The sequence below is a fragment of the Neovison vison genome, chromosome 3 (genome assembly GCF_020171115.1).
Source record: "Neovison vison isolate M4711 chromosome 3, ASM_NN_V1, whole genome shotgun sequence".
Classification (NCBI taxonomy): domain Eukaryota; kingdom Metazoa; phylum Chordata; class Mammalia; order Carnivora; family Mustelidae; genus Neogale; species Neogale vison.
The window spans coordinates 228001882-228025521 of NC_058093.1; the positions used below are offsets into that span (position 1 = coordinate 228001882).

At 46.5% G+C, this 23640-nt stretch overlaps 1 protein-coding gene and 1 long non-coding RNA gene across 2 annotated transcripts in view; one reads left to right on the forward strand and one right to left on the reverse strand.

Annotated features, from left to right (window-relative positions):
• Positions 1–21928, reverse strand: part of LOC122903383 — a 31979-nt gene extending 10051 nt beyond the window's left edge. The window contains exon 1 of the long non-coding RNA XR_006383960.1: positions 21846–21928. This is a non-coding gene — a long non-coding RNA (uncharacterized LOC122903383). The remainder of the gene's footprint in view (positions 1–21845) is intronic.
• Positions 21929–22142: 214 nt separating this feature from the next.
• KSR2 (kinase suppressor of ras 2) overlaps positions 22143–23640 on the forward strand; it is a 393208-nt gene continuing 391710 nt past the window's right edge. The window contains exon 1 of the mRNA XM_044244186.1: positions 22143–22322. Within this exon, the coding sequence (XP_044100121.1) occupies positions 22143–22322 (180 nt within the window). The remainder of the gene's footprint in view (positions 22323–23640) is intronic.

The following is a 23640-nucleotide window of genomic DNA, read 5'->3' on the forward strand; positions in this document are numbered from 1 at the left end:
CAGATGGGATTAAGTTAAGGATCTTGAGACGCGGAGATTATCCTAGATTATCCTAGTGGGCCCTGTGTCATCACAAGAGTCTTTATAAGGGAAAGAGGGAGGCAGGGGAATAGTGAAAGTGTGACAGTGGAAGCAGAAGTTGGAGTAATGTGTTGCTGGCTGGGGGGTCATGAGCCAGGAATCGTGAACAGTCTTTTGAGGAGGGGAAAGGCAAAACAGTGGGTTCTCCTCTGGACCCAACACCTTGACTTTAGCCCAACAAGATGATTTTGGACTCCTGACCTCCAGAATTGTAAGATCATAAATTTGTTGTTGCTTTGAGTCACAGTGTTTATACTAATTTATTATAGCAGCTATAGGAGACTCAGACAGTAATGATGGACAAAGAGATGGGCTGCCCAGACCCTATTCAAGCAAAGACTTGCTGTCCCATTGCTGGGAGTACAGTCAAGAGATGGGCTCTGCTCCCAGATCCTTGGGCTTCAAGCCGCAGCTGTGGAGAGTTGTTCATCCAAGGTCACGTCCTTTCTGGGACAGTTCATACTGAGTGACTAAGGGAAGCAAGAGTGGGATGGGGCTACAGGAACTTGTTACTTTGGCCCAACTCCCACCAACCCCGACAGGCAATCATCACTGTAGAGTGTCCCGTGGTTTTGGCGGGGGCGTTATTGGGTGCATGTCACAGTTGGGCCTTTCTCTCTGCCCAGCTCTGCTTTGTTCAGAAAAAAAACAGTTCTCCCTCCAGTGTGTCTCATCGACTCTCGCAGGACTACCACACTCACGACACTTCTGACACCAGAGATGTGGGGGTTTTCCCCGCGCCAAGCAATGCTGCAACACCAGCTGGGTGTCCTACAATTCAACTCTGTTCTGACACTATCTGCGGATAGCATCAGGTCCCACAAGTTCAGGGCGCGGTCCCACAAGACTGTCTCCTCAACTCCCCACTTCAGATGCCTGTTGCAAGTCTAGCTCATTAGCTGTACTTCTCACTGATTAGCTATAAATCAGAGTTCCCACAATCCCCTTCTCAGGTTCAATTAATTTGCTGGAACATCTCACAAAACTCAGGGAAACAACTACTTATATTTACCAGCTTGTGAGAGGACGCGATAAAGGATACAGATGACAAGTCAGCTGAAGAGATACATAAGTGGGGGGGTGTCTGGAAGTGTCCTGAGTGTAGGACCTTCTGTCCTCAGGAAGTTGGGGTATGCCACTCTCCCAGTGTGTCGATGTGTTCTCCAGCCTGGAAGCTCTCCAGACCTCAGAGTATTGGGATTTTATGGAAGCTTCCTCATGCATGACCAATTATTAACTCCCATTTCCAGCCCTTCTGCCCTCTCTAGAGAATAGGAGGTAGGGCTGAAAATTCCAAGCTTCTAATCCTGACTTGGTCTTTCTAGTGACCAGCACCCATCCAGGAGCCCATCCAGGAGGCCAGAGTCACCTCATTAGATCAAAAAAAATGCTCCAAGAGCTCTTATCACTTAGGAAATAACAAGGGTTTCAGGAGCCCCATGTCAGGAACTGAGCGAGAGACTCACATGTATATGTTCTATTATCTCACAAGCTTCCTCCTGCTTCTTCTTCTTCTTTTTAATATTTTATTTATTTATTTGACAGACAGAGATCACAAGCAGGCAGAGAGGCAGGCAGAGAGAGAGAGGAAGGGAAGCAGGCTCCCTGTTGAGCAGAGAGCCCAACACAGGGCTCCATCCCAGGACCCTGGCACCATGACCCGAGCTGAAGGCAGATGCCTAACCCACTGAGCCACCCAGGAAGCCACCCTTCCTCCTGCTTCTTTTCACAGATGTTGAATGCTAACTCTTGTTCTTCAAACTCTGTTTCCGTATTCTTCCAGAAAAATCCACCTGTAGCAGAAACCCATCTGAGAGTGAAGGACAGTGCCTTTGAGATTACAGACCACTATTTAACTGTCTGGGTTTTGTTTTGTTTTAAGATTTTATTTATTTGATAGACAGAGATCACAAGTAGGCAGAGAGGCATGCAGAGAGAGAGGAGGAAGCAGGCTCCCCGCTGAGCAGAGAGCCTGATGAGGGGCTCGACCCAAGGACACCGGGATCATGACCTGAGCTGAAGGCAGAGGCTTTAACCCACTGAGCCACCCAGGCGCCCCTGGGTTTTGTTTTGTTTTGTTTTTTTAGCTCTTAAATTTCTTTATTTTTTTTTAAAGATTTTATTTATTTGACAGAGAGAGATCACAAGTAGGCAGAGAGGCAGGCAGAGAGAGAGAGGAGGAAGCAGGCTCCCTGCCAAGCAGAGAACCCGATGTGGGGCTCGATCCAGGACCCTGAGACCACGACCCGAGCCGAAGGCAGAGGCCTAACCCACTGAGCCACCCAGGAGCCCCAAATTTCTTTAAAATTAAAGACTAGTAGGGGCACCTAGGTGACTCGGTTGTTTAAGCATCCAGACGCTCAGTTTTGGCTCAGGTTGTGGCCTCACGGGTTGTGGGATCGGGCCCTGTGTCAGGCTCTGTGCTCAGCAGGGAGTCTGCTTGAAGATTCTCTCCCTCTGCTTCTTACCCACCCCCTTGTACCTCTCTTTCTCTCTCAAATAAATAAATAAATCTTAAAAATAAAGAGATAAGTAAACAGGGACGCCTGAGTGGCTCAGTGGGTTAAGCCGCTGCCTTCGGCTCAGGTCATGATCCCAGGGTTCTGGGATCGAGTCCCACATCGGGCTCCTTGCTCAGCAGGGAGCCTGCTTCTCCCTCTGCCTCTGCCTGCCTCTCTGTCTGCCTGTGCTCACTTGCTCTCTCTCCCTCTGTCTCTGACAAATAAATAAATAAAATCTTTAAAAAAAAAAAAGAGATAAGTAAACAAATAAAAATACAGAATACTGGTATTTTATCCATAATCCTTTCACAAATGCATTTCACTACTCTTCTATCCCTTTCTTAAAAATAAACTAAAACAGAAATAAAAGCAAAAATCTGATTTAGAGCAAGGACCACATATCCTGCTTATTTTTTAAAGCTTTGTTTATAATGTTTTTTGTTCATAATGTTTTTTAAACCTTTGTCTATAAATAGGAAAACCAAGTCTAATTGCGTTTGTAATTTTATGTGCATAGGAAGCAATTTCCCTTGTTTAGGTGTTAGCCAAGTTAAGCTGAGGAGTATAGCCCTCACAGGAGAGTAGAAAGGTGGTCTTCTCTCCTTAGACAAAGAGAAAAGAGAGTACAAAATTCATCCTTTGGAGACCTCACCTCTGTTCATATGCATGAATATTTTATAATATGGTTTAAGACATTTAAGTTTTATTTAATAAGCCATTGTGGAATTTCCAATTAAAACCAGCATATTGGGAGGCACCTTTATTTCCTTTTCCTCCCCAAATCTGACTAAAACACAATAAAGGGATGAGAATGTACTAACTCACCAGGATAAAGAGAATGAGGGGAGACAATAGTGGATAAGAGATTTCAACAAATATTGGGAGACAAAATGTTGTTGGAGGGATTTCCAGTTAAATACGAAAGGCTAAATACTGTACATTTGTCTTTGCCTTTTCCAAAAACTTTACTAAGACAATATTAAGGAGGGGCACCTTGCTGGCTCCATCCACAGAGCATGTAGCTCTTGATCTTGGAGTCATGCCCCCCCACTGGGCATAGAGTCTGACAAAAAAATGTTGGGGCTCTCAGTTGGCTCCATCAGTAGAGCACACAACTCTTGATTTTGAGTTCAATCCCCATGTTGGGTATAGAGATTACTTTAAAAAAAAAATCTTAAAAAAATTAAGGAATAAAAAAATATGTGTTAGTTATAGATGTGCCATACCTGAGGGGAGAGCAGTCACCAGCTTTCCAATCTAGAATTCTATATCTAACCAAACTATCACTGGGGAGTAACATCAGAAAAAAAATATTTTCAAATAATACACTAATGTTAATAAAAATAGTTTAAAAAATAAACAGAAAAGTCTTCTGTTTCATAAAAAAAAATTTCAGGCATGCAGGGACTTAAAAAAACTACCTTCCATTTGCCCTCTTTCAATAAGCTTTTGGAAATGTACTCTAACAAAATGAGAGTAAAATAAGAAAGAGTGAGACAAGACTTGAAGGAAGAGGAGATTCACAATGGGCAATAGGCAAAGGAAATTCAGAAGACAATGGCAAAGAGATGATTCAAAATGACAGCTGTGCAGTAGGCCCTAGAGAACAACTTGTCTTGATTGGAGCAAGAAAACAGACTCTGAGAGGAGATCCCCAGGAAAAACATGAAACTGATTCTTAGAATGTAGAAAATATTGTTGACAGGCCTATAGCAGAGATGTTGGAGCCCTTGGAAAATAATATATATATATATATATATATATATATATATATAAAACAATACTTGGAGAAATTAAAAACCAAGTCAATTATAAACTCTAGGAAAAAAACAAAGGGTTTTATAAGAAAGGAAACATGGTCATAGTTCATCTACTTGGTTTGGTAGAAAACAAAATTTATATGGTCATAATATAAACATTTCTACTCCCAAATGGCTGTATAATGATGTTGGAGGGATAGGAGGAGGGTAAGTAAGGAGTGGTGTTAATGTGCGAGAAATGAATCAATAGGCGTTCTAAAACTGATATATCAAGAAATTGTAGTATTAGTTTTCTATCTAGAAGGATGGTGATAAGTACCAGGGGAAAAACGATATGGTTTGAGGGTGGTTGCCTCTGGGGAAGAGGACATGAAAGCTGAGATAGAGGAGGGTAAGATACAGAGGTCCTTTAAACCATGTGCTTTTCAACTATATTCTTTAGAATAAATCATTAAATAATTTGAAGATGGTAGTATATACTATATTTGATTATAATAATGAGTAAATGATATATTGAAATTTAAAACAATTAAAAAAATTAAAATTTGCTTTTTTGCACTTTTAGGAACAGTTAGAATCATCTCATGAAATTGAAGACTTGACAAAGTGTTCTCAGCCTAGTGGTAAAGCACACAGACTTTGGAGTCTCAAACTGCTTTTTAGCTTCAACACTGCTATGTGTTATGTGATCTTGGATAAATTATTTAACTTCTTGAACCTTGATTTTTCTTGACTATACAGAGGGGATATCAATAATACCTATGTCATAAGAATGATTTCATAATTAAATTTAATTAAATTAAATGAGATAAAAATAACAAAAATAACAACTAAGGAACCTATGTACTTTGTACATATTATCTTTTTTTTTTTAAAGATGTTATTTATTTATTTGACAGAGAGAGAGATCACAAGTAGGCAGAGAGGCAGGCAGAGAGAGAGAGGGAAAGCAGGCTCCCTGCCAAGAGCCTGACGTGGGGCTGGATTCCAGGACCCTGAGATCATGACCTGAGCTGAAGGCAGAGGCTTTAACCCACTGAGCCACCCAGATGCCCCTGTACATATTATCTTATTGAATCTTCATAACCTGTCTATTTTATGAAGAGCATTTGTATCATAATACCTAATTGTTTAATTACTAAGTACTCAATAAACATTAGCAGTTTTCTGTTAGTATTTTGATGGGAATGAAGACTAATAAGAGAAACAATGAAAAAACTCGGGAACGTTCTGGTTATTCTGAGACTAGATTGGTGATTTCCCCTGTCCCCCTATTACACATAGTCTTGAACCTGAAATAAACAGAAAAAAGTCGCCATGGCATCAAAGTTCTATTCAAAAGTGACAATTGTTGGCTTAGCTCTACATTTTTTTTTTTTTTTAATTGTGGTAAGGGTGCCTGGCTGGCTTAGTCAATCCCAGGACCCTGGCATCATGGCCTGAGCCAAAGGCAGACGCTTAACCAACGGAGCCACCCAGGTCCCCCTGTTGCACAGATTTTTCGAAATAGAATTGCTAGGTCAAAGAGTAAATGCCCTGCAAAAGAGTTGTACCCACTTATACTACCACTCATTAGAGTATGAAAGTGCTTATCTGCTATTCTCTCTTTGTTCTTAGATAATATTTTTTTTTAAAGATTTTATTTATTTATTTGACAGAGAGAAATCACAAGTAGATGGAGAGGCTGGTAGAGAGAGATAGAGAGAGAGAGAGGGAAGCAGGCTCCCCGCTGAGCAGAGAGCCCGATGCGGGACTCGATCCCAGGACCCTGAGATCATGACCTGAGCCGAAGGCAGTGGCTTAACCCACTGAGCCACCCAGGCGCCCCTGTTCTTAGATAATATTGCTGTCTTTAATATTTGTGATGCTGATGGACCAGAAATACCTCAATGTGTGAATTTGTATTTTTCTTTTAATTTATTTATTTGAGAGAGGAAGAGAGAGAGAGGGAGTAAGCCTGAGTGGCACTGGCGGGGTTGGCAAAGGGAGAGGGAGAAGCAGACTTGATCCTAGGACCTGAGATCATGACCTGAGCTTCGTGCAGCTGCTGAACGGACCAAGCCACCCGGGCATCTCGGTATTTTTCTGATGACTGTTAGAGTATCTTTTTGCACTTTGATTGGCTACCCATGTCATTTTGCTGTGTTTTAATCCGTTCTCTACTGGGGGACATTTGGCTTGGTTATCAGCCCACTGCACATGTGGAATGCCCGAACAAAGAGGTGAATATGGGAAGGTGTTAGAAATGCATCCAGTGACAATAAAATGACTGCAGAGACGTTCAAAATGATAGCCTTGAGTCATCAAGTTTCACTGTATTTAGGAAATAGAAGAGCGTTCTTCAAAGAGTTCTATCAAAAATGGTTAAAAATATGAAGTCTTGGTAATTTCTGAAAGCTACCATTTATTGAACAGCAACCATGCGTCATCCTCTGCGTTAAGGGTTTTCAAACAGCATTTGATTTCATCTTGGCGTGATCAAGTATCATGTCATTTTATGTTGTAGAAAGGACAGTTTCTGGAGACTAGCCCAAGGTCACTAACCACAGGCAGTGGGTCGTTGGATCCGAATCCAAATCTGTGACACCCTCACCCTTTGAGAGGGACTTCTGAGGGAGGTCCTGGAGACTCATGGATTGCACATACCATGCTTACTGGTGTCTCAAGTAGCCTGGGTCATTGTGTTTGTTTTTGTTCTTACTCTTTTTTTTTTTTTTTAAGATTTTATTTATTTATTTGACAGACAGAGATCACAAGTAGGCAGAGAAGCAGGCAGAGAGAGAGGTGGGGAAGCAGGCTTCCCACTAAGCAGAGAGCCCGATGCGGGGCTCGATCCCAGGACCCTGAGATCATGACCTGAGTCGAAGGCAGAGGCTTTAACCCACTGAGCCACCCAGGCATGCCTGTTCTTACTCTTGCAAATCCAGAGTCAGTAGACTTCAGGAGAAGGCTTTATTGGAGTTCTGTACCAAGTGCGCCATGACTCACGAGGAAATGACTTTAGGTGGTGCTTAGACACAACGTTCAATGGCACTGAATCACCCGGTGAGGAAGTTAGTCTCCTTTGAGTCCCTCTCAATCATGTCATCAAGGAGAAAGTCTGTATGCGGTGCTTCCAGTTCTGGAACACCTCTCTGGTGCTTGCTGATTTCTTCCTATTTAACAAATACTGCAGCAGATTTCAGAGCTCCAGCCAGTAACAGTGTCTAGGTAGAATTTAATAACATTATTTTAAAAAATGATATTTACTCTTGCGCTTATCATCTAGTTATGGCAAGATGTCTGTTTCTCATTTGCAGTAATGAAATAAATTTCCCCTTTAAAATGAATTTGCTTTCGTAAAAATAGTGAGTCACGTAACAGAAAATTGTAGGCATACGCTGTTACCAGTTGTCAAATAACTGGGCAAAATTGTGAAAAAAGGTAACGCTTGAATGGCGTTTCAGAGACACTGCTTTCCTAGATTCATGAGAGCAGGCTCTAGGCTCCACGGGTATCGCTGTTTGTTGATTCTAATCATACTTTCCTGACTCGAGGGTACATTATATCACATGAGATGTTTGTTAAGAATTCAGATACCCAGGCCTTGAACCCCAAAGAGCCTCTGTAGGTCTGAGACAGGACCTGGGCTTTGTAATTTTGATTAAGCAACCCTAGTGGTTCTGATGCAAACTACTCAGCACATGGCACTTGCAGAAATTCTGAATTGGATCTTTCCGTTTTAACCCAATATCAGAAAAAAAAAAAAAAAGGTTTATTTGTTTGTTTTGGGGGGGCAGAGGGAGAGAGAGAGTCTTGAAGCAGACTCCCCACTGAGCACAGAACCCCATGCAGGGCTCAATCTCAGGACCCTGAGGTCATGACCTGGGTGGAAACCAAGACATCCCGTTTAACACACTGAGCCACCCAGGAGCCCAAACTATAGATTTTTTGGAAATAGATGAGGAAGAATGCCACATGCCTCTAAGTCTGGCAGGACACAGTGTGCTTCTGCCTTTGTGTGACTCCAGTGGGTTTGGTTTCTGGGGCAGAAGCCGTCACATCTAATTTTCAGGCGGTGTTCTAGGCACTTCACACGCATTGAGTCATTTCATCCTCAGCACAATCCGAGGAGGCAGATGCTATTACCTTCATTTTATGGGTGGGGAAACCTGGACACGGAAAGGTGAAATCACTTGCCTAAGGTCACAGGGCTGGGAGGTGGCAAAGTTGGGATTTAAACCTGACCATCAGCTCATGCTCAGAGCCCACATTCTTCCCTGCAGTGGTCAGTTCCCTCCCCTGGACCCACCTCTATGTGTGATGATGAAGGTCCCGCACCCCCTCCAATTCTGCAGATTCCTGTTGTCCTGTCAGGAGATCAGACTCTTTGCTTATAATCAGAAATTAATTGATCATTGAGTTAAATGAATACAAGAATACGGACTAGGTTAGGGTCCCTGGTCCGAGGTCTGTAACCTTCCTGCTCAGTCGAAACCGTGGACTAGGCCTGTCTTTCAAAACTAAAAGCCAACATTTGTACTTCCTATGACAAAAATAAAACACGTTCTCAATTTACCAGGTAGACTAAACTGGTACTGATTTATCTGATTCTGTGCACAAAAGACCAAGACAGGTGAAAACTTATGATCTGCCCCACTCAGCATTTCTCATTTTTTCCCCATTTCTTCAAAGAAAAGGAAAGTTGAGAAATCACAGAGGAGACTTCTAAAGGGCCATCAGCTCCCATGTTCAGACTCAAATATAAAAAGAGGCTCAATGAACTCAGGGTCTGTACCTTCCAGAAGGCAATCGAATTGTGGAGGATTTGAGGCTTGTCCAGGACAAGGCGAGCAATTTTGGTCATTTACCACATGCATTTCTTTCTTCTTTTTCTCTCCCCCCCAACCCCCCCTACCGGAAGTCACAGATGGGTGCTAGAACGCGGGCCAACCCTGGGCCACGAGATGCAGCCGGCCAGCTGTGGTACAGTGTGCGGAGCAGGTGCATGAGGCGTGGCCTGCGGCCTGAGCTGGCCCGGGGAACCGCGGAATGCGGGAACGGCGCGGGCCAGGGAAGGTAGCACACCTTCAGGATGTCCAGCCTAGGGAACAGGTTTTGTTTGTCCTGCCAGCAGCTGCTTTTTCGTCCCGTTGGGAGAGCCTGGTGGAGGAGCTCACAAGCAGGGGCCCATGGAAAATGCACGGCCAGGATGTCAGCAACAGCCTCACAGTGGCACTCTGGAAAGGGGTGATCACTTTGAACAATGCACACAGGTTCATGTGACAAGCCATTAAGACTCTCCAGCCCAGGTAAACAGCATGTGTTCTTTTTTAAAATTTAAAAAAAAATTTTTTTTAAATATTTATTTATTTGACAGAGAGAGAGAGAGATCACAAGTAGGCAGAGAGGCAGGCAGAGAGAGAGGGGGGGAAGCAGGCCCCCAGCTGAGCAGAGAGCCCGATGTGGGGCTTGATCCCAGGACCCTGAGATCATGACCTGAGCTGTAGGCAACGGCTTAACCCACTGAGCTACCCAGGATCCCCTAAATTTGTTTTTTAAGATTTTATTTATTTGACACAGAGAGAGAGAGAGAGAGAGAGAGAGAAAGATCACAAGTAGGCAGAGAGCCAGGCAGAGAGAGAGAGGGAAGCAGGCTCCCTGCCAAGCAGAGAACTGGAAGCGGGGCTCAATCCCAGGACAATGAGATCATGACCTGAGCTGAAGGCAGAGGCTTAACCCACTGAGCCACCCAGGTGCCCCAGTATGTGTCCTTTATCAGACTGTTTCCTTAGTCTATGGCACTCTATGTATAGGCAGGAGCCCTTCAGGTCAGTGACACAAAGGCAGGGTTCACTTTCAGGTTTTTATGAGGTGCTTTCGATGCTGTTGTTGATAAGGAGGCCATGGAGTCCCCTACCAAAACGTAGATTATTTAATTCCTCTGCTTTTTTGTCTCCGTCAAGATAACTTCGGAGCAGCTGAAGGTAGCATATGTTTGCAGGGGTAGCTATCCACAACAACAAAAGACACTTACTTTAAAGTAAAAGCTGTAAAGATTCTCAACGTGTGTGTCTGTCGTTTGCTCTGTGATGTCTGAGGCCAGAAGAGGGGCCCTTCTTGAAAAGGAAGATGTAAAGCCGTGTGTCAACTTGGGCTCAACATTAGAATTACCCTGGGGAGCTTTTAAAAATCCCAATGCCACCCCAGACCAAATAAATCAGAATCTCTGGGGCGGGGGTAGGATCTAGGCACCAACATTTAAGAAAAAAAAAGTTTCCCAGGTGATTCCCATGCATAGACATTGCATGAAGGGGAAATTTCCTTACCCTTTGGAAAGTCGTGTAACACTTTTGGGAAACGGAATTCACTGACCTCTCATTTCTGGAGGAATGAAAATGGAAATCACCATATCGATTGCCTGATTTCCATATTTTAGCATCTGCCTTTCTTCTCATTGTTCCGTGCAAGTACTGAAGTCCTGCCCTTTAGTGCCAGGGACCAGCAGGTAGAGCAGATGAGGACCTCAGGAGAAGGCTTGGGGAGCAGAGACTGGAGTGGGGCAGAGACTCTGGGCCCCAAAGTTGAAGAGCCTTTCCTATGTTGTGCACCCATTACCTCTATCTAGTTCTAGAACTTTCTCATTACCCCAAACAGAAAACCCATACCTATGAATCCCCTCCCCCACCCCCCTTGCAACCCACCTGCTTTCTCTCTGTGGATTTGCCTATTCTGAATATTTCTTATCAATGTAATCCTACAGGCTGCGGCCTTTTGTGTCTAGCTTCTTTCCTTTGCATAATGTTTTCAAGTTCATTGCCCATTGTAGCATGCCTCAGTGCTTCCTTCCTATTTACGGCTGAATACAATTCCGTTGTATGGATATGCCACACTCTGTTTGTCCAGTTCTTTAGGTGACAGGTAGTTGGGTGGTTTCCACCTTTCAGCTATTGTGACTAGTGCTGCTGTGAACTTTTGTAGGCATGTTTTGTTTCAACAGAGGGATCATCTTTACATAACAGCTGCCCCCACAGCACTAATCCCAACTCTGAGCCCACTCATACGTGTCCACGAGGCAGGGACTTAACAATAGGGGGACCAAACTGTCCCACTTTGCCTTGGATTGTCCTGGTTTTAACATGAAGGGCCCACATCTAGTAAACCAGTAGAGAGGGAGGTCTGGCAGTGGTCTCATCCACCAGCAAAAGCCTTCTCAAGGAAAGGCCAATAGTTTTGGTATTTTTGACCGACTTCAAAAATCATTGGGACAAGTCTGTTTCTTGCAATTGTCTCTAATGGCAGTGACTTCAGGAAGCTGGGCTTTGGCACAAGCTTCCTTGATGTCACCTGGAGGATTTCTATTCCTTATTCAGTCTCAGCTTCAGACTCATGCCCATGACAGAGATTCCCAGAGTCCCTTCCCTTGCAAAGGGGTAATGGATTCCTCTCCTTTATTCCAGAAGCATCGTATAATTACAGGATGCATTTGCATGGGTCTCCCGCATTAGACCATGACTCCCTCAAGGATAGTGGAATGTGGTCAAGGCTTTGGTCTGCCCAACATCCATTCCCTCTTCTGACAATAGCATTCTCCTTTTCCTTTAGGGGTGCCAGCCGTCCCCTAATCTTAGACAACACACTTTGGGTGGAGTGGATACCAGTCCTCGGCAACCCAGACCTGGCCAGTCAGCACATTCCATCTCCTTGGTTGACACAACTGGCTCAGGAAGTTGTGGCCTGCACCAGGTAGTGTGCAATCAGTCCTGCAACTTAAGTTAACTGGAACTAAACCAGAAATAAGGAGGAAGGAACTCTACTTCTGATAGGGTTGCTAAGCTCTCGGTGGCCATCTTAGCCACACCTGGGGGAAAAACCGCCTTGAAGGGAAGCCTCCCTGGAAGAAAGCAGGACTGAGGGACAGGGACAGAATGGGACGATTCCAGGCTGCAGTGAGTTTCCTCCTTCAACTTCCTGGTGATATGAATCACTTTTTTGCTCATTTTGGGTTTTCATCTCTTCCAACTAAAAGAAAACTGAAGAATGCACTGTTCTTTTTTTTTTTTTTAATTAATATTTAAATCTCATATTAATGCACCATCCTGGCCCGTGATAGGCACTCAAGAAATGCGTGTGTGCGTGCAGACTTTGCTAGGTGTCCCGTCGCTATGTTTTCTCAAGAGATGCTGTCGATGCAAGAAGAGTCAGGAGGGGAGGATGTGGAAAAGTTGGAAGCCTCCCACGTTGCTGAGGGGAATGTTAAATGGTGCAAACAGCTATAGAAAATAGTTTGGCAGTTTCTCAAAAAGTTAAACTGAATTATCGTATGACCCATCATCTCTGCTCCTGGATATACAGGCATATCTCGTTTCCTTGCCCTTCCCTTTATTGAGCTTTGCAGATATTGTACTTTTTTCTAAATCGAAGGTTTGTGGCAACGCTGCATTGAGCAAGTCTGTGTGTGCCATTTTTCCAACAACATTTGCTCACTTTGTGTCACCGAGTCACATTTGGATAGTTCTTATAATATTTCAAGCTTTTTCTTTTTCTTTTTCTTTTTTTTAAAAGATTCTATTTATTTATTTGACAGAGAGAGATCACAACTAGGCAGAGAGGCAGGCAGAGAGAGAGGGGGGGAAGCAGGCTCCCTGCTGAGCAGAGAGCCCGATGCGGGGGTCCGATCCCAGGACCCTGGGATCATGACCTGAGCCGAAGGCAGAGGCTTAACCCACTGAGCCACCCAGGAGCCCCAGAGGGAGAGAATCTTTAAGCAGGCTCCCTACTGAGCACAGATCCAGATGTGGACTCAATCACGTGACCCAGGAAATCGTGACCTGAGCTGAAACCGAGGCAGAGGCTTAACTGACGGAGCCACTCAGGCATCCCAGGAATAAAGTATTTTTTTAAAAGCTTTTTTTTAAAAAAAATTTAATTTATTTATTTGACACACAGAGATCACAAGTAGGCGGAGAGGCAGGCAGAGAGAGAGAAGAGGAGGAAGGCTCCCTGCTGAGCAGAGAGCCCGACGTGGGGCTTGATCCCAGGACCCTGAGATCATGACCTGAGCTGAAGGCAGAGGCTTTAACCCACTGAGCCACCCAGGCACCCCTAAAGTATTTTTTAATGAAGGTATATACATTGCTTTTTAAAGACATAATGCTATGACACTTATTATCTGCAGTCCCTGTAAACATAACTTTTATATGCACGAGGAAACCAAAAAATTCACGTGACCGGCTTTATTGCAACATTTGTAATATTTACTGTAGTGGTCTGGAACCAAATCCATCTTCAAGGGATGCTTGTATGCCCAAAAGAATGCATGATACTGTTGGAACAACTTGTGCACAAAGTCCATAACAGCACTATTCACAATAGCCAGATGATGGAAAAACTTAAATATGCACCAGTCGATGGCCAGGTATCAATATGGTCTTCCATACAGTGGAATATTACTCAGCTGTAAAAAGGAACAGAGCACCGATCCATGCTGCAACATGGATGAAGGTCAAACACATTCACTAAGTGAAAGAAGCAAGACACAGAAGGGCTGATATTGTAAGATTCCACTTCTACGGAAAATCCAGAAGAGGTAAACGTCCATAGAGAGAGAGAGAAGATTAGTGGCCCGAGAGGCCCGGCCGGAGAAGGCAGAAATGTGGAATGACTGCTAAATGTGGACGGGACTTTCCTCTGGGTGACAAACACATTCTGGAAGTATAAATTGGTGATGGCTGCACAATCCTGAGTGTCATAAATGTCACCAGTGGCAAACTTTATGTTATGTATATTCGGCTGCAATAGAAACCAAACAAAAGAATCTGGAACTTCATCGGGGCTGCCACAGATGGATGCCATGTGCATTGTTTCCTTTGTCAGGGGCCAGACTGGGGGCAGTGGCCATGGCCTCAATCTGTCCCACAAGCCTTGACCCCCAGTACCCAGGCAGAGCAGATGATTTCTTAGGAGTGCAAGATGGTGTAAGAAGTAAGCAAGTTTGGGGGGCGCCTGGGTGGCTCAGTGGGTTAAAACCTCTGCCTTCAGCTCAGGTCATGATCCCAGGGTCTTGGGATCGAGCCCCACATCGGGCTCTCTGCTCAGCGGGGAGCCTGCTTCCCCTTCTCTCTCTGTCTGCCTCTCTGCCTTCTTGTGATCTCTGTCTGTGAAATAAATAAATAAATAAATCTAAAAAAAAAAAAAGGAAGCAAGTTTGGTCAATGGCCTCACTTTACTGCAATTTTCAGCGAAATCCTTCAATGTACACTAAGGAGTCGGCCTGTGTCACAGTATACATCATCTCCCATCCTGAGGGCGCTGTCTCTGAAAAATTCACTGCATTGTTGAGTGCTTAATTTGTAAAGCTACCATAAATCACCGGACTAAATTGTCCATTACCGCGAGCTCAAGTTATCTTGCCATCAAGAGAGGGATCTTGTTGCTTTGCCTGCACTGGAAAATTAAGAAACAAAGAGGCAAAAGGCCAAAAGGAGGAGAACTCTAGAAAAAGTCCATTTTCTGATGTTGGAAAGACTTCACAAGGTTAAAGATAGGAGCATTCTGCCGGCACTCCTCAAAGGTATTTTTTTTAAAAGCCATTTATGTTTTGGGGATCACTGAGTTAGAACAGAACAATAATAGTCCTCTCGCAGCTATGGAAGATTCAGTTGTATCCTGGAGGCTGGCGTCCTGAGATTGATCCCCCCCGCAAAGAATCAGGAGGAAAAAGGAAAAAAGAAAAAAGAAAAGCAAAAAAGAAAGAAATGCCCTGGGAAGGCAGTGTATCGAGCCCTTCAAGGAGAAGTCATGTCAGTTTTGTTATGTTCAGGGGCGTTGGCCACCCCGCTACTTCCTAATGTGCTACTTTCCAATTTGGGTCCCTATTCACCATGCAACTTAGAAAATATTGGGGACAGCTTATCGCTAATATAACGAGATGTGGAATGAGACTTTTCCTGTTGACCCAGAACTTCAGCTAAAGCTTCAAAGCTGAGGGCAATGCGTAACAATACTTCCTCCTGTCAAGAGGTGACCAGACCGGTCCCTTGACCATCAGTAACCATCAACTTCCAGCCTATATAGAACAAGGTCAGATTTTATCCAGAGAATGTTTCTCTGACAGGTCTTTGTAGGTGGTTTTCTTCTCCCCTCTGATCTCCAAGCCAGGAGAGGAAAGCTCAAAGCAGAATCACTCATGAGACTGGGAACACCAAGGCGGGGGCGGTGACCGGCACCTCAGTGCCACCTGAAGGTTGCCTCGGGCTGTCCATGACAATAGGGCAAGAAGCAAGGGCAGAGGGCAAAGGTGCACCCTATATCCCAGGGGCCAGAATATGTGTGTAGGTCTGAGTCATCCTGACTCACCCAAGAGGACTCAGCCAGGACCTCAGAAAAAGAATGTGGGGGTGCTTCCCAGGGTCTGAATGGAAACGAGGTGTGCAAGAGGTCACCCAGCAATGCACTGAGCGCTCACAAGGTCCCGACAGGGTTCTCCAAAGATCTCCCAGTGCAACCAGCACTTGTCAGGCCAAGGCAGGCAGTGGGGGGCATCTGACATCCAAGAGAACTATACCTATTCTCAGCAAAGGGTCCCTTTTCCTCTTGCTCTCCTGCTCCTATGCTCCGCGGCAAGGTGAGCTGGGAAGGGACAGGAGAGGACACACCTGCTCTCATCTCCACTGCAGATTCCTGTACCACCTGTGGATCAGAGCTGAGGGGGTGGGGAAGAGGTATTAAACCACATATGAGAGTACAGTTTTGATCAGACTGGACTGGACTTTTAATATGAGCCTTTTCTTACAGCTGAAACTCAGAGCTATGGGGTCTGATGTGATATTTCCAAGCTCAGCTCCTTTCATAGCCCAGTAAGAAGAATTTATTTCCACTATTGTTAAAGGCACTGTGAGGGGTGCCTGGGTGGCTCAGAGGATTAAACCTCTGCCTTAGGCTCAGGTCATGATCCCAGGGTCCTGGGATCGAGCCCCTCATCGGGCTCTCTGCTCGACAGGGAGCCTGCTCCCCCCACCCCACCCCACCCCACCCCACCTGCCTCTCTGCCTACTTATGATCTCTGTCTGTCAAATAAATAAATAAAATCTTTAAAAAAAAAAAAGGGATAAAGGCGCTGTGAGACATGCAGCATCCAGAGTGCCAAGCACTTTCCAGAATGAAGTCCCAGCAACCATAGCACAACGTGCAGCCGTCCGCTCCTGTTCTCCGACCTTGATAGCCGCAAGATTTCTGTTGCTCTGGGGTGCAAACCGCCGTATGCTATCCCAGGGACAACCAACGCAAATGCCAGCAGGGGCCAGGCAGGAGATACAATGAATGAAGGAGGTTAGGTGAGGGGGTTAGGTGGGGTCCATGGTGAACTGGAGAGCCTGTGTCCCAGGGAGAGGGACAGCTATCCCTCAGATCTACCAGTTGTTGCCCAATGAGGCCACATCTTCCTGTTTTCCCAGATCCATTTTTGGAAGTGTCTCCTGATGTCAACATTACTGGTAAGAATATAGGGTTCTTTGTTGCAAAGGACACAGTGTACTACTCCAGGTGGATCAAGTACAAGTGGTTTAACGGGGGTACTCTGCACTGAATTGGGTCCCCTCCAAATTCACACGCTCGAGCCCTAACCCCCTCAATGGACCTTTACAATGTTTGAGAGGTCATTAGGGTTAGGTGAAGCCAAAGAGTGAGGCCCTAATTCAAAAGAGCGATGGCTTTATAAGAAGAGGAACCACGGGAGCTGTGTGGACTTGCTGTGTGGACACAGCAAGAAGATGCCCTCTGACCTCCAGGAAGAGGGCTCTTATCAGAACCCGAACGTGCCAGCACCACTATCTCCAGCCTCCAGAACTGGGAGACAAATAAATTTCTGTCATGGAAGCCACCCATCCATGGTATTTTGTTATGTTAGCCAAGGCAGCCTAAGACAGGTGGTGGAATCTCCAGGAAGACGAGAGGGTTAGGCTCGGACTGTCCAGCTGGGAGTGATGCCCACACTGCTCCATCAGACGGCCCCTGTGAATGCCAGGCCATGACCCTCAGCACAGAACCCATGCTTACACAGGGGAAGAACAGCCCGACACGGATGCATTGGCTGCCACGCTCACTATCAGATAAGCTCCTCTTTGTCGCTCACTTCCAAGTATAAATCTCATGTGACGCGTGGAATGGTAGAGTCCAGATCACATGAAACTTGGTTGCAAAGAAGGTTCTTGAAGAGTGCTTTGGTTTCTCTTATGGAGAGGTGGGACTCATAAGGTGGGCATTTTCAAACATAGGGAAGGTCTTCAAGGGAGCTGGATGGATATGAAGCGTAACAGTTGTCCACTCTTGCAACTAATTGGAAAGACATGCTGGTGCTGATCGGATGGGGGAAAGCGGGGGTAAACGGAATGCCTTTGTGTGCTGCTTACAGCCCTGCCTGTTGACGACTTCTGAACTATGGGCTACCTCCATTTTTAAAACTTCTGCTTCCTCCGAAAACAACTAGGAAAGCCAAGTCAAATCATCATCATCATCATCACCTACTTAAAGGCGTTCAGAGAGCTGCCGAAGCAACCAGAACTAGAGGGGCCAAGATTCTGGAACGTTGACGTGGGGGGACAAACTGCAGCCACTTTTTCCCTGGGACATTTGCAAATTTGGGCACTTGAAATCTAGACTTCCCAGGCAAGGATGCTACTGCTGGGGGCCAGAGAAACCGGCAGAATTCTGGTGGTGTCTTAGGGCTGGAGAGACAAAATTAGGGACTATCCTAGAGAGAAGGGAGGGGAAGAAAAGTGGTTTTCCCCTTAAGATATTTGGCAAATTCTGCCACAGTGCAGGCCAAGAGGCTAGAAGCCAAACAGAAAGCCCCTGAAGAAAAGCAGTGTATCCAGCATTCTTCCCGGCTATGGCTACAAGGATTAGAGCACAGGACCAGGGGAAGGACCTCAGTGAAGACCTAAAGTTCTCATTTGGAATCTCTGAAAGGCAAAGCCTTAGCGGTGGGAACCAGAGTTATATAGGAGTCTTATAAAAACTGCAGCCTGGGGCGCCTGGATGGCTCAGTGGGTTAAAGCCTCTGCCTTTCGCTCAGGTCATGATCCTGGGGGCCTGGAATTGAGCCCCACATCAGGCTCTCTGTGAAGCGGGGAGCCTGCTTCCTCCTCCCTCTCTCTCTGCCTGCCTCTCTGCCTGCTTGTGATCTCTGTCAAATGAATAAATAAAAATCTTAAAAAAAAAAAAAAAACAACCAAAAAACTGCAGCCCTGCCTCCACCCAGCTCAGCCCCTGACTGGATTAAGATGCTCAGTCCCCATGCCATCTGGTTGCAGAGAAAGGGTGAGCCCTCTCCAGGACTCCTGGAGATCACCCGGAGATTTGGTATATATTTTTCATACACAGATGTTGTATGGCATGCAACAAAAATTACAAGGTCTGCCCAGAGACAGGAACAAATCCCTGAAAACAAATAGAAAACAGGCTATAGAAACAGAGTGTGCAGGTGACCAAAGCCCTGAAATAAAATCAGGGCTTTAAAATAACCATGATTGGGGCACCTGGGTGGCTCAGTGGGTTAAAGCCTCTGCCTTCGGCTCAGGTCATGATCCTGGGGGCCTGGAATTGAGCCCCACATCAGGCTCTCTGTGAAGCGAGGAGCCTGCTGCCCTTCCTCTCTCTCTGCCTGCCTCTCTGCCTACTTGTGTCTCTATCTGTCAAATAAATTTAAATAAATAAGTAAATAAATAATCATGATTAATATGTTCAAGAGACACAAAGCCAAAGAAGGAGAAAAGAGTTGAAAAGTGAATTTTAGGGGTGCCTGGGTGGCTCAGTTGGTTAAGCCGCTGCCTTTGGCTCAGGTCATGATCCTGGACTTCCAGGATCGAGTCCCGCATCAGGCTCCCAGCTCCTTTGGAAGTCTGCTTCTCCCTCTGACCTTCTCCTCTCTCATGTTCTCTCTCACTCATTCTCTCTCAAATAAATAAATAAAATCTTTAAAAAAAAAAAAAAGAAAGAAAGAAAAGTGAATTTTACCAGAGAATTGGAATCCATGAACTTCCTAGTTCAAAAGACTAGGACATAGAGAACTCACTTGAGTTTCTCATCGACAGAGGGCTTTTGAAAATGCTGATTCAGGGGCGCCTGGGTGCCTCCATGGGTTAAAGCCTTGGCTCAGATCTGATCTCAGGATCCTGGGATTGAGCCCCACATTGGGCTCTCTGCTCAGCAGGGAGCCTGCTTCCTCCTCTCTCTGCCTGCCTCTCCTCCTACTTGTGATCTCTGTCTGTCAAATAAATAAGTAAAATCTTAAAAAAAAAAAAAAAAAGAAAAAGAAAAAAGAAAAAATGCTGATTCAGCTCTATATGAGCTGTAAAACCTCATGGTCCACAGTCTTAAAAAAAAAAAAAAAAGCTTGCCATCACTGGCTGTCGTTCTCTTTACTTTTCAAGTGGCTTCCTTTAAGGGACACATATTTTACCATGTTTTCTGAGTCACTCTGCTCCATAAACCCAGTTGCCTGGCATGGAGCTCTGTTCACCGGGAGAAAGAGGAGCCTTTTGCTAATTATCCTGAACACATCCTTGAAGCAGTGGGTGTTGGGATTGCCAGTAGTTCAGATGATCAGGAAGACGAAGGCTCTCTGGGATGACATTTGAGTCGACACTGAGTGACAAGGAACCAACCAGGAGAGAATTTGAGGGAATTGTGGTCTGGGCAGAGAGGATATAGAGAGCAAAGAACTCTGAGGCAAGAATATGTTTGGTGATTTGGTCAGGGGTGGGCAGACTTTTCTGGAAAGGGCCATATAACACATATTTTAGGCTTTACAAGTCATACAGTGCCTGTTGCAACTGTGCACTTTTGCTGTGACAACACAGTAGTAAACAGACATAGAAAAATGGGTGGCAGTGGTCCAATAAAACTTCGTGTATGGACACTGAAATTAAAATTTTTTTATAATTCCCACACATCACAAAATCTTTTGATTTTTTTCCCCAACCATTTAAAAATATAAAAACCATTCTTAGCTCTGGGGCCACAGTTTGCTGGCCTAAGGTCCTTTAGGTAGGTGGGGATCAGATAGTGCAGGACACGTAGGGCGTAACAGTCAGATTAAAGCAAAGTCCCTTTTCCCCTCCAAATGGAAAAGCCACCCCTCTGGATAACTGCAGGCCGGGGTACCAATTCCGGGGGTGGGCAGCGTCCTACGGCTCATGGAAGATGATCAGGTTTGTTTTACTTTGCCCCAGTAACAAGAAAGGACAAAGGAACCTGGACACACACACGCACACAGACACACACACACACGCACCCTGGGAAGCAGCAGCCTAGAGCTCATGGAAGATTATCAGATTTGTTTCATTTTTCTCCAGTAACAAGAAAGGACAAGAGACAGAGAGACAGACGCACAGACGCACACACGCAGGGCTCACGGAAGATGATCAGGTTTGTTTCGTTTTACACACACACACACACACATCACCGAGCCAGAAAGCCAGAGAGGACGTGCCCAGGTTCACGCTGACGTTTCCCCAGCACGCACTAAGGGTTTGAAAGTTGGGTGCACACCTGCTCCCAGCCGGAGCGCACCTGCTGAGCAGCACTCCGGCCTCGTCTCGCGAGAGCGTGCCGTAGTAGTGGGCCCCCACTCCCCTCCCCCCACCGCCGCCCCCGCGCCCAGCCCCCGCGCCGGGGCACACTCCCCGCCGGCTCCCCCGCCGCGCGCGCCTCCCCCGCGCCCCCGCCCTCCGGCTCGCACGCACGCCCGGTAGTAATTGCACTCCGCCACGCGAGCTCCGCATCCCCGCGAATCCCGCCCCCCTCCGCTCCCCTTCTCCCCTCCTCCCCTCTCCTCTCCCCTCCCCTCCCCTCGCCCTGGCCCGCGCCGGCGGCCGGCCCCTCCGCGGGCAGGTGCGCGAGCCTGCGCGCGCCGCGGCCGCCTCCTCTGGCGGGTCCCTGGCGCGCCGGGCCGGGGCGGCTGCGCGCACGGCGCCGCTCCACCAACCCGCTCCCCGCAGGTCCCTCGCTCGCTCTCCATCCCTCGCCGGCGCTCGCTCCCCCCCGCCCTTTGATTGACAGGCAAGATGTCGGTGTGGAGCGAGGCAGGAGCGAATGCAGCAGCCGTCACCCCCGGAGCCCGGCGGCGGCAGCAGCAGCAGCAGCAGCAACAGCAGCAGCAGCAGCAGCAGCAGCAGCAGCAGCAGCAGCAGCGCGAGGAGGAGACAGCAGCCAGCCGCAGTCGCCGCCGCAGCCGCGGGAGCAATGCAGACAGCATCTTGAGGACGCGCTAAAGCACTCCAAACGGTGGACAATGCCCTGTCACTGCAATTGGGAGGGGGGCAAAGCAGATTTTTTTTGACATAAAAGCCAGCCAGCCAAAAATATATACATTTGTCCTTCACGGAGCCGGTGTGTAAAGAGTGAGCGCTGTTTTCCTTCGCCTCCTCCTCTCCTCTCCTCTCCCTCCCCCTCCTCCTCTTTTTCCTCCTCCTCCTCCCCCTCCTCCTCCTCCTCCCTAAGTGTACAGACAGCATCACATCACCTGGTTTGCTTCGGAGAAACAGCATCTCTCCTTTTCAGGGACCAGAGACTCAAAAAGAGGAGACATTCGAATGGAGTCTGCTTGATACCCCAAAATAAAATAATAAATTTTGGCTCTTGTCCCCTCCTCCCACCCCACCCCCTCAACCCTGTGTGAGATGTTGGGTTTCTTCTTCATGAGACATTGTTGAGAAGTCGCAGTGGTTGGAGAGCGTAGGGGGTAGACTACCTCTACGCCCCCCCCCCCTTTTTTCTCTCTGGGAGGAGGAGGAGGGGAAGGGGGCTTGCCGAGCAAGCGATGGATGAGGAAAACATGACGAAAAGCGAGGAGCAGCAGCCTCTGAGTTTGCAAAAAGCCTTACAGCAGTGCGAGTTGGTCCAAAACATGATAGACCTGAGCATCTCCAACCTGGAAGGGCTTAGGACCAAATGTGCCACCTCCAACGACCTCACACAAAAAGAGATCCGGACCCTGGAGGTAGGTGTTGCCTGTGGAAAAAAAAAAAAAAAAGCAATCTTTCCTTCCCTCTCCTTGCTCCCCACCACCCCCCTTTCCTTTGATTCTGTTTGTTGGGGGGCGGGAGGGTGTGGGAAGGTATCAAGGTGGGCACGATTTGGTTTTCTGTGATTTATCTTCTTTGCAAAGCCTGCCCTGGGTGTCCCTTTACTGTATCGCTGTCGTCTACGCTTGGCTGGGTGGTGGTAGTAGTAGTAGTAATTGTGATTCCTTATGTATTATTATTCTTGCGGCTGTTATTATCATTCGCTTCCCCTCTGAGGAGGGAGTTCTCTCTTTTTTCCGCTTGTGGGTTTGTTTATATGCCACGGGGGCTTGTGTGCTGGGTAAGGCATTAAGGCGCTGCAGAGAACCCACGTGACCTTGCGCATTCTGCAGGTGGTCAAAGGTGGTTTTTGCTCGCAGAATGGGGCTGCCTATAAATACAGACCTCTTCGGCGCTCAGCCTCCTTCCCTGGCCCGCTTTTGCCCCTTGGATTTTGTTTTTGTTCTTTTGTTTTTGTTTTTCTTTTAGTTCAGTGGTATCCATGTCAAGGGGTAAAGAGGAAAAAAAAATCCCCATTGAGTTTCCAATCAAACCGTTTGATGCAGGGAGCCGTTGCAGGCCTGAAACGTGTAAAAAGATAAAAAAAAATGTGCCTGGATCGGCACACGCAATAGGTGTGGGAAAATACTCTTGAATCCGTGGTGGGACAGCGGGGAAAGGGGTCTGAGGAGGAGTCATCTCTGGTGAGTTGTAACATTGTCTCCAACAGAACTTGAGGGCGAGTTTGAAACAGTTTTGGGGGATGGGGTTGGATGCAAAGTTACTCAGAAAGAAGATGGCAGAAATTGTTTCTTCCCAAGGCAGTTTGGTCAAAGGAGGAAGGTTTCAGGAGCTTTAGAAAATGTCTGGTGTGCACGTAATCACTGGGCATCCACGTTGTTGGAAACATCTGAAGGGTTCCTCTCACTTCTCCCTCAAAACAGCTGTACGCATGGCTTGATTAAATTTGGGAACTCCCATTAGCTGGCCTTTGCTGAGGGTAGTGGCTGTGCGGGCTGGGAGCATAGGAAAGGGGTTCTCCCTCTGGAGAAGTGGGCATGTGTGGTGCTGGAGGTTCCCTCTGTTTCCACTCCAGGAGTTTCCAAGGCCCGAACTCTTCCGTCCCTGCTGAATCTTTGAGCCCTGTGCCCCCGTTCCTGCCTGGATAAGTTCCACTCTCTGATTCACTTTAAAGTTGTTCCCCGCCCCCCCTCCATGATTTTAACTTTGGCTGTTTGGAAGGTCATCAATTTG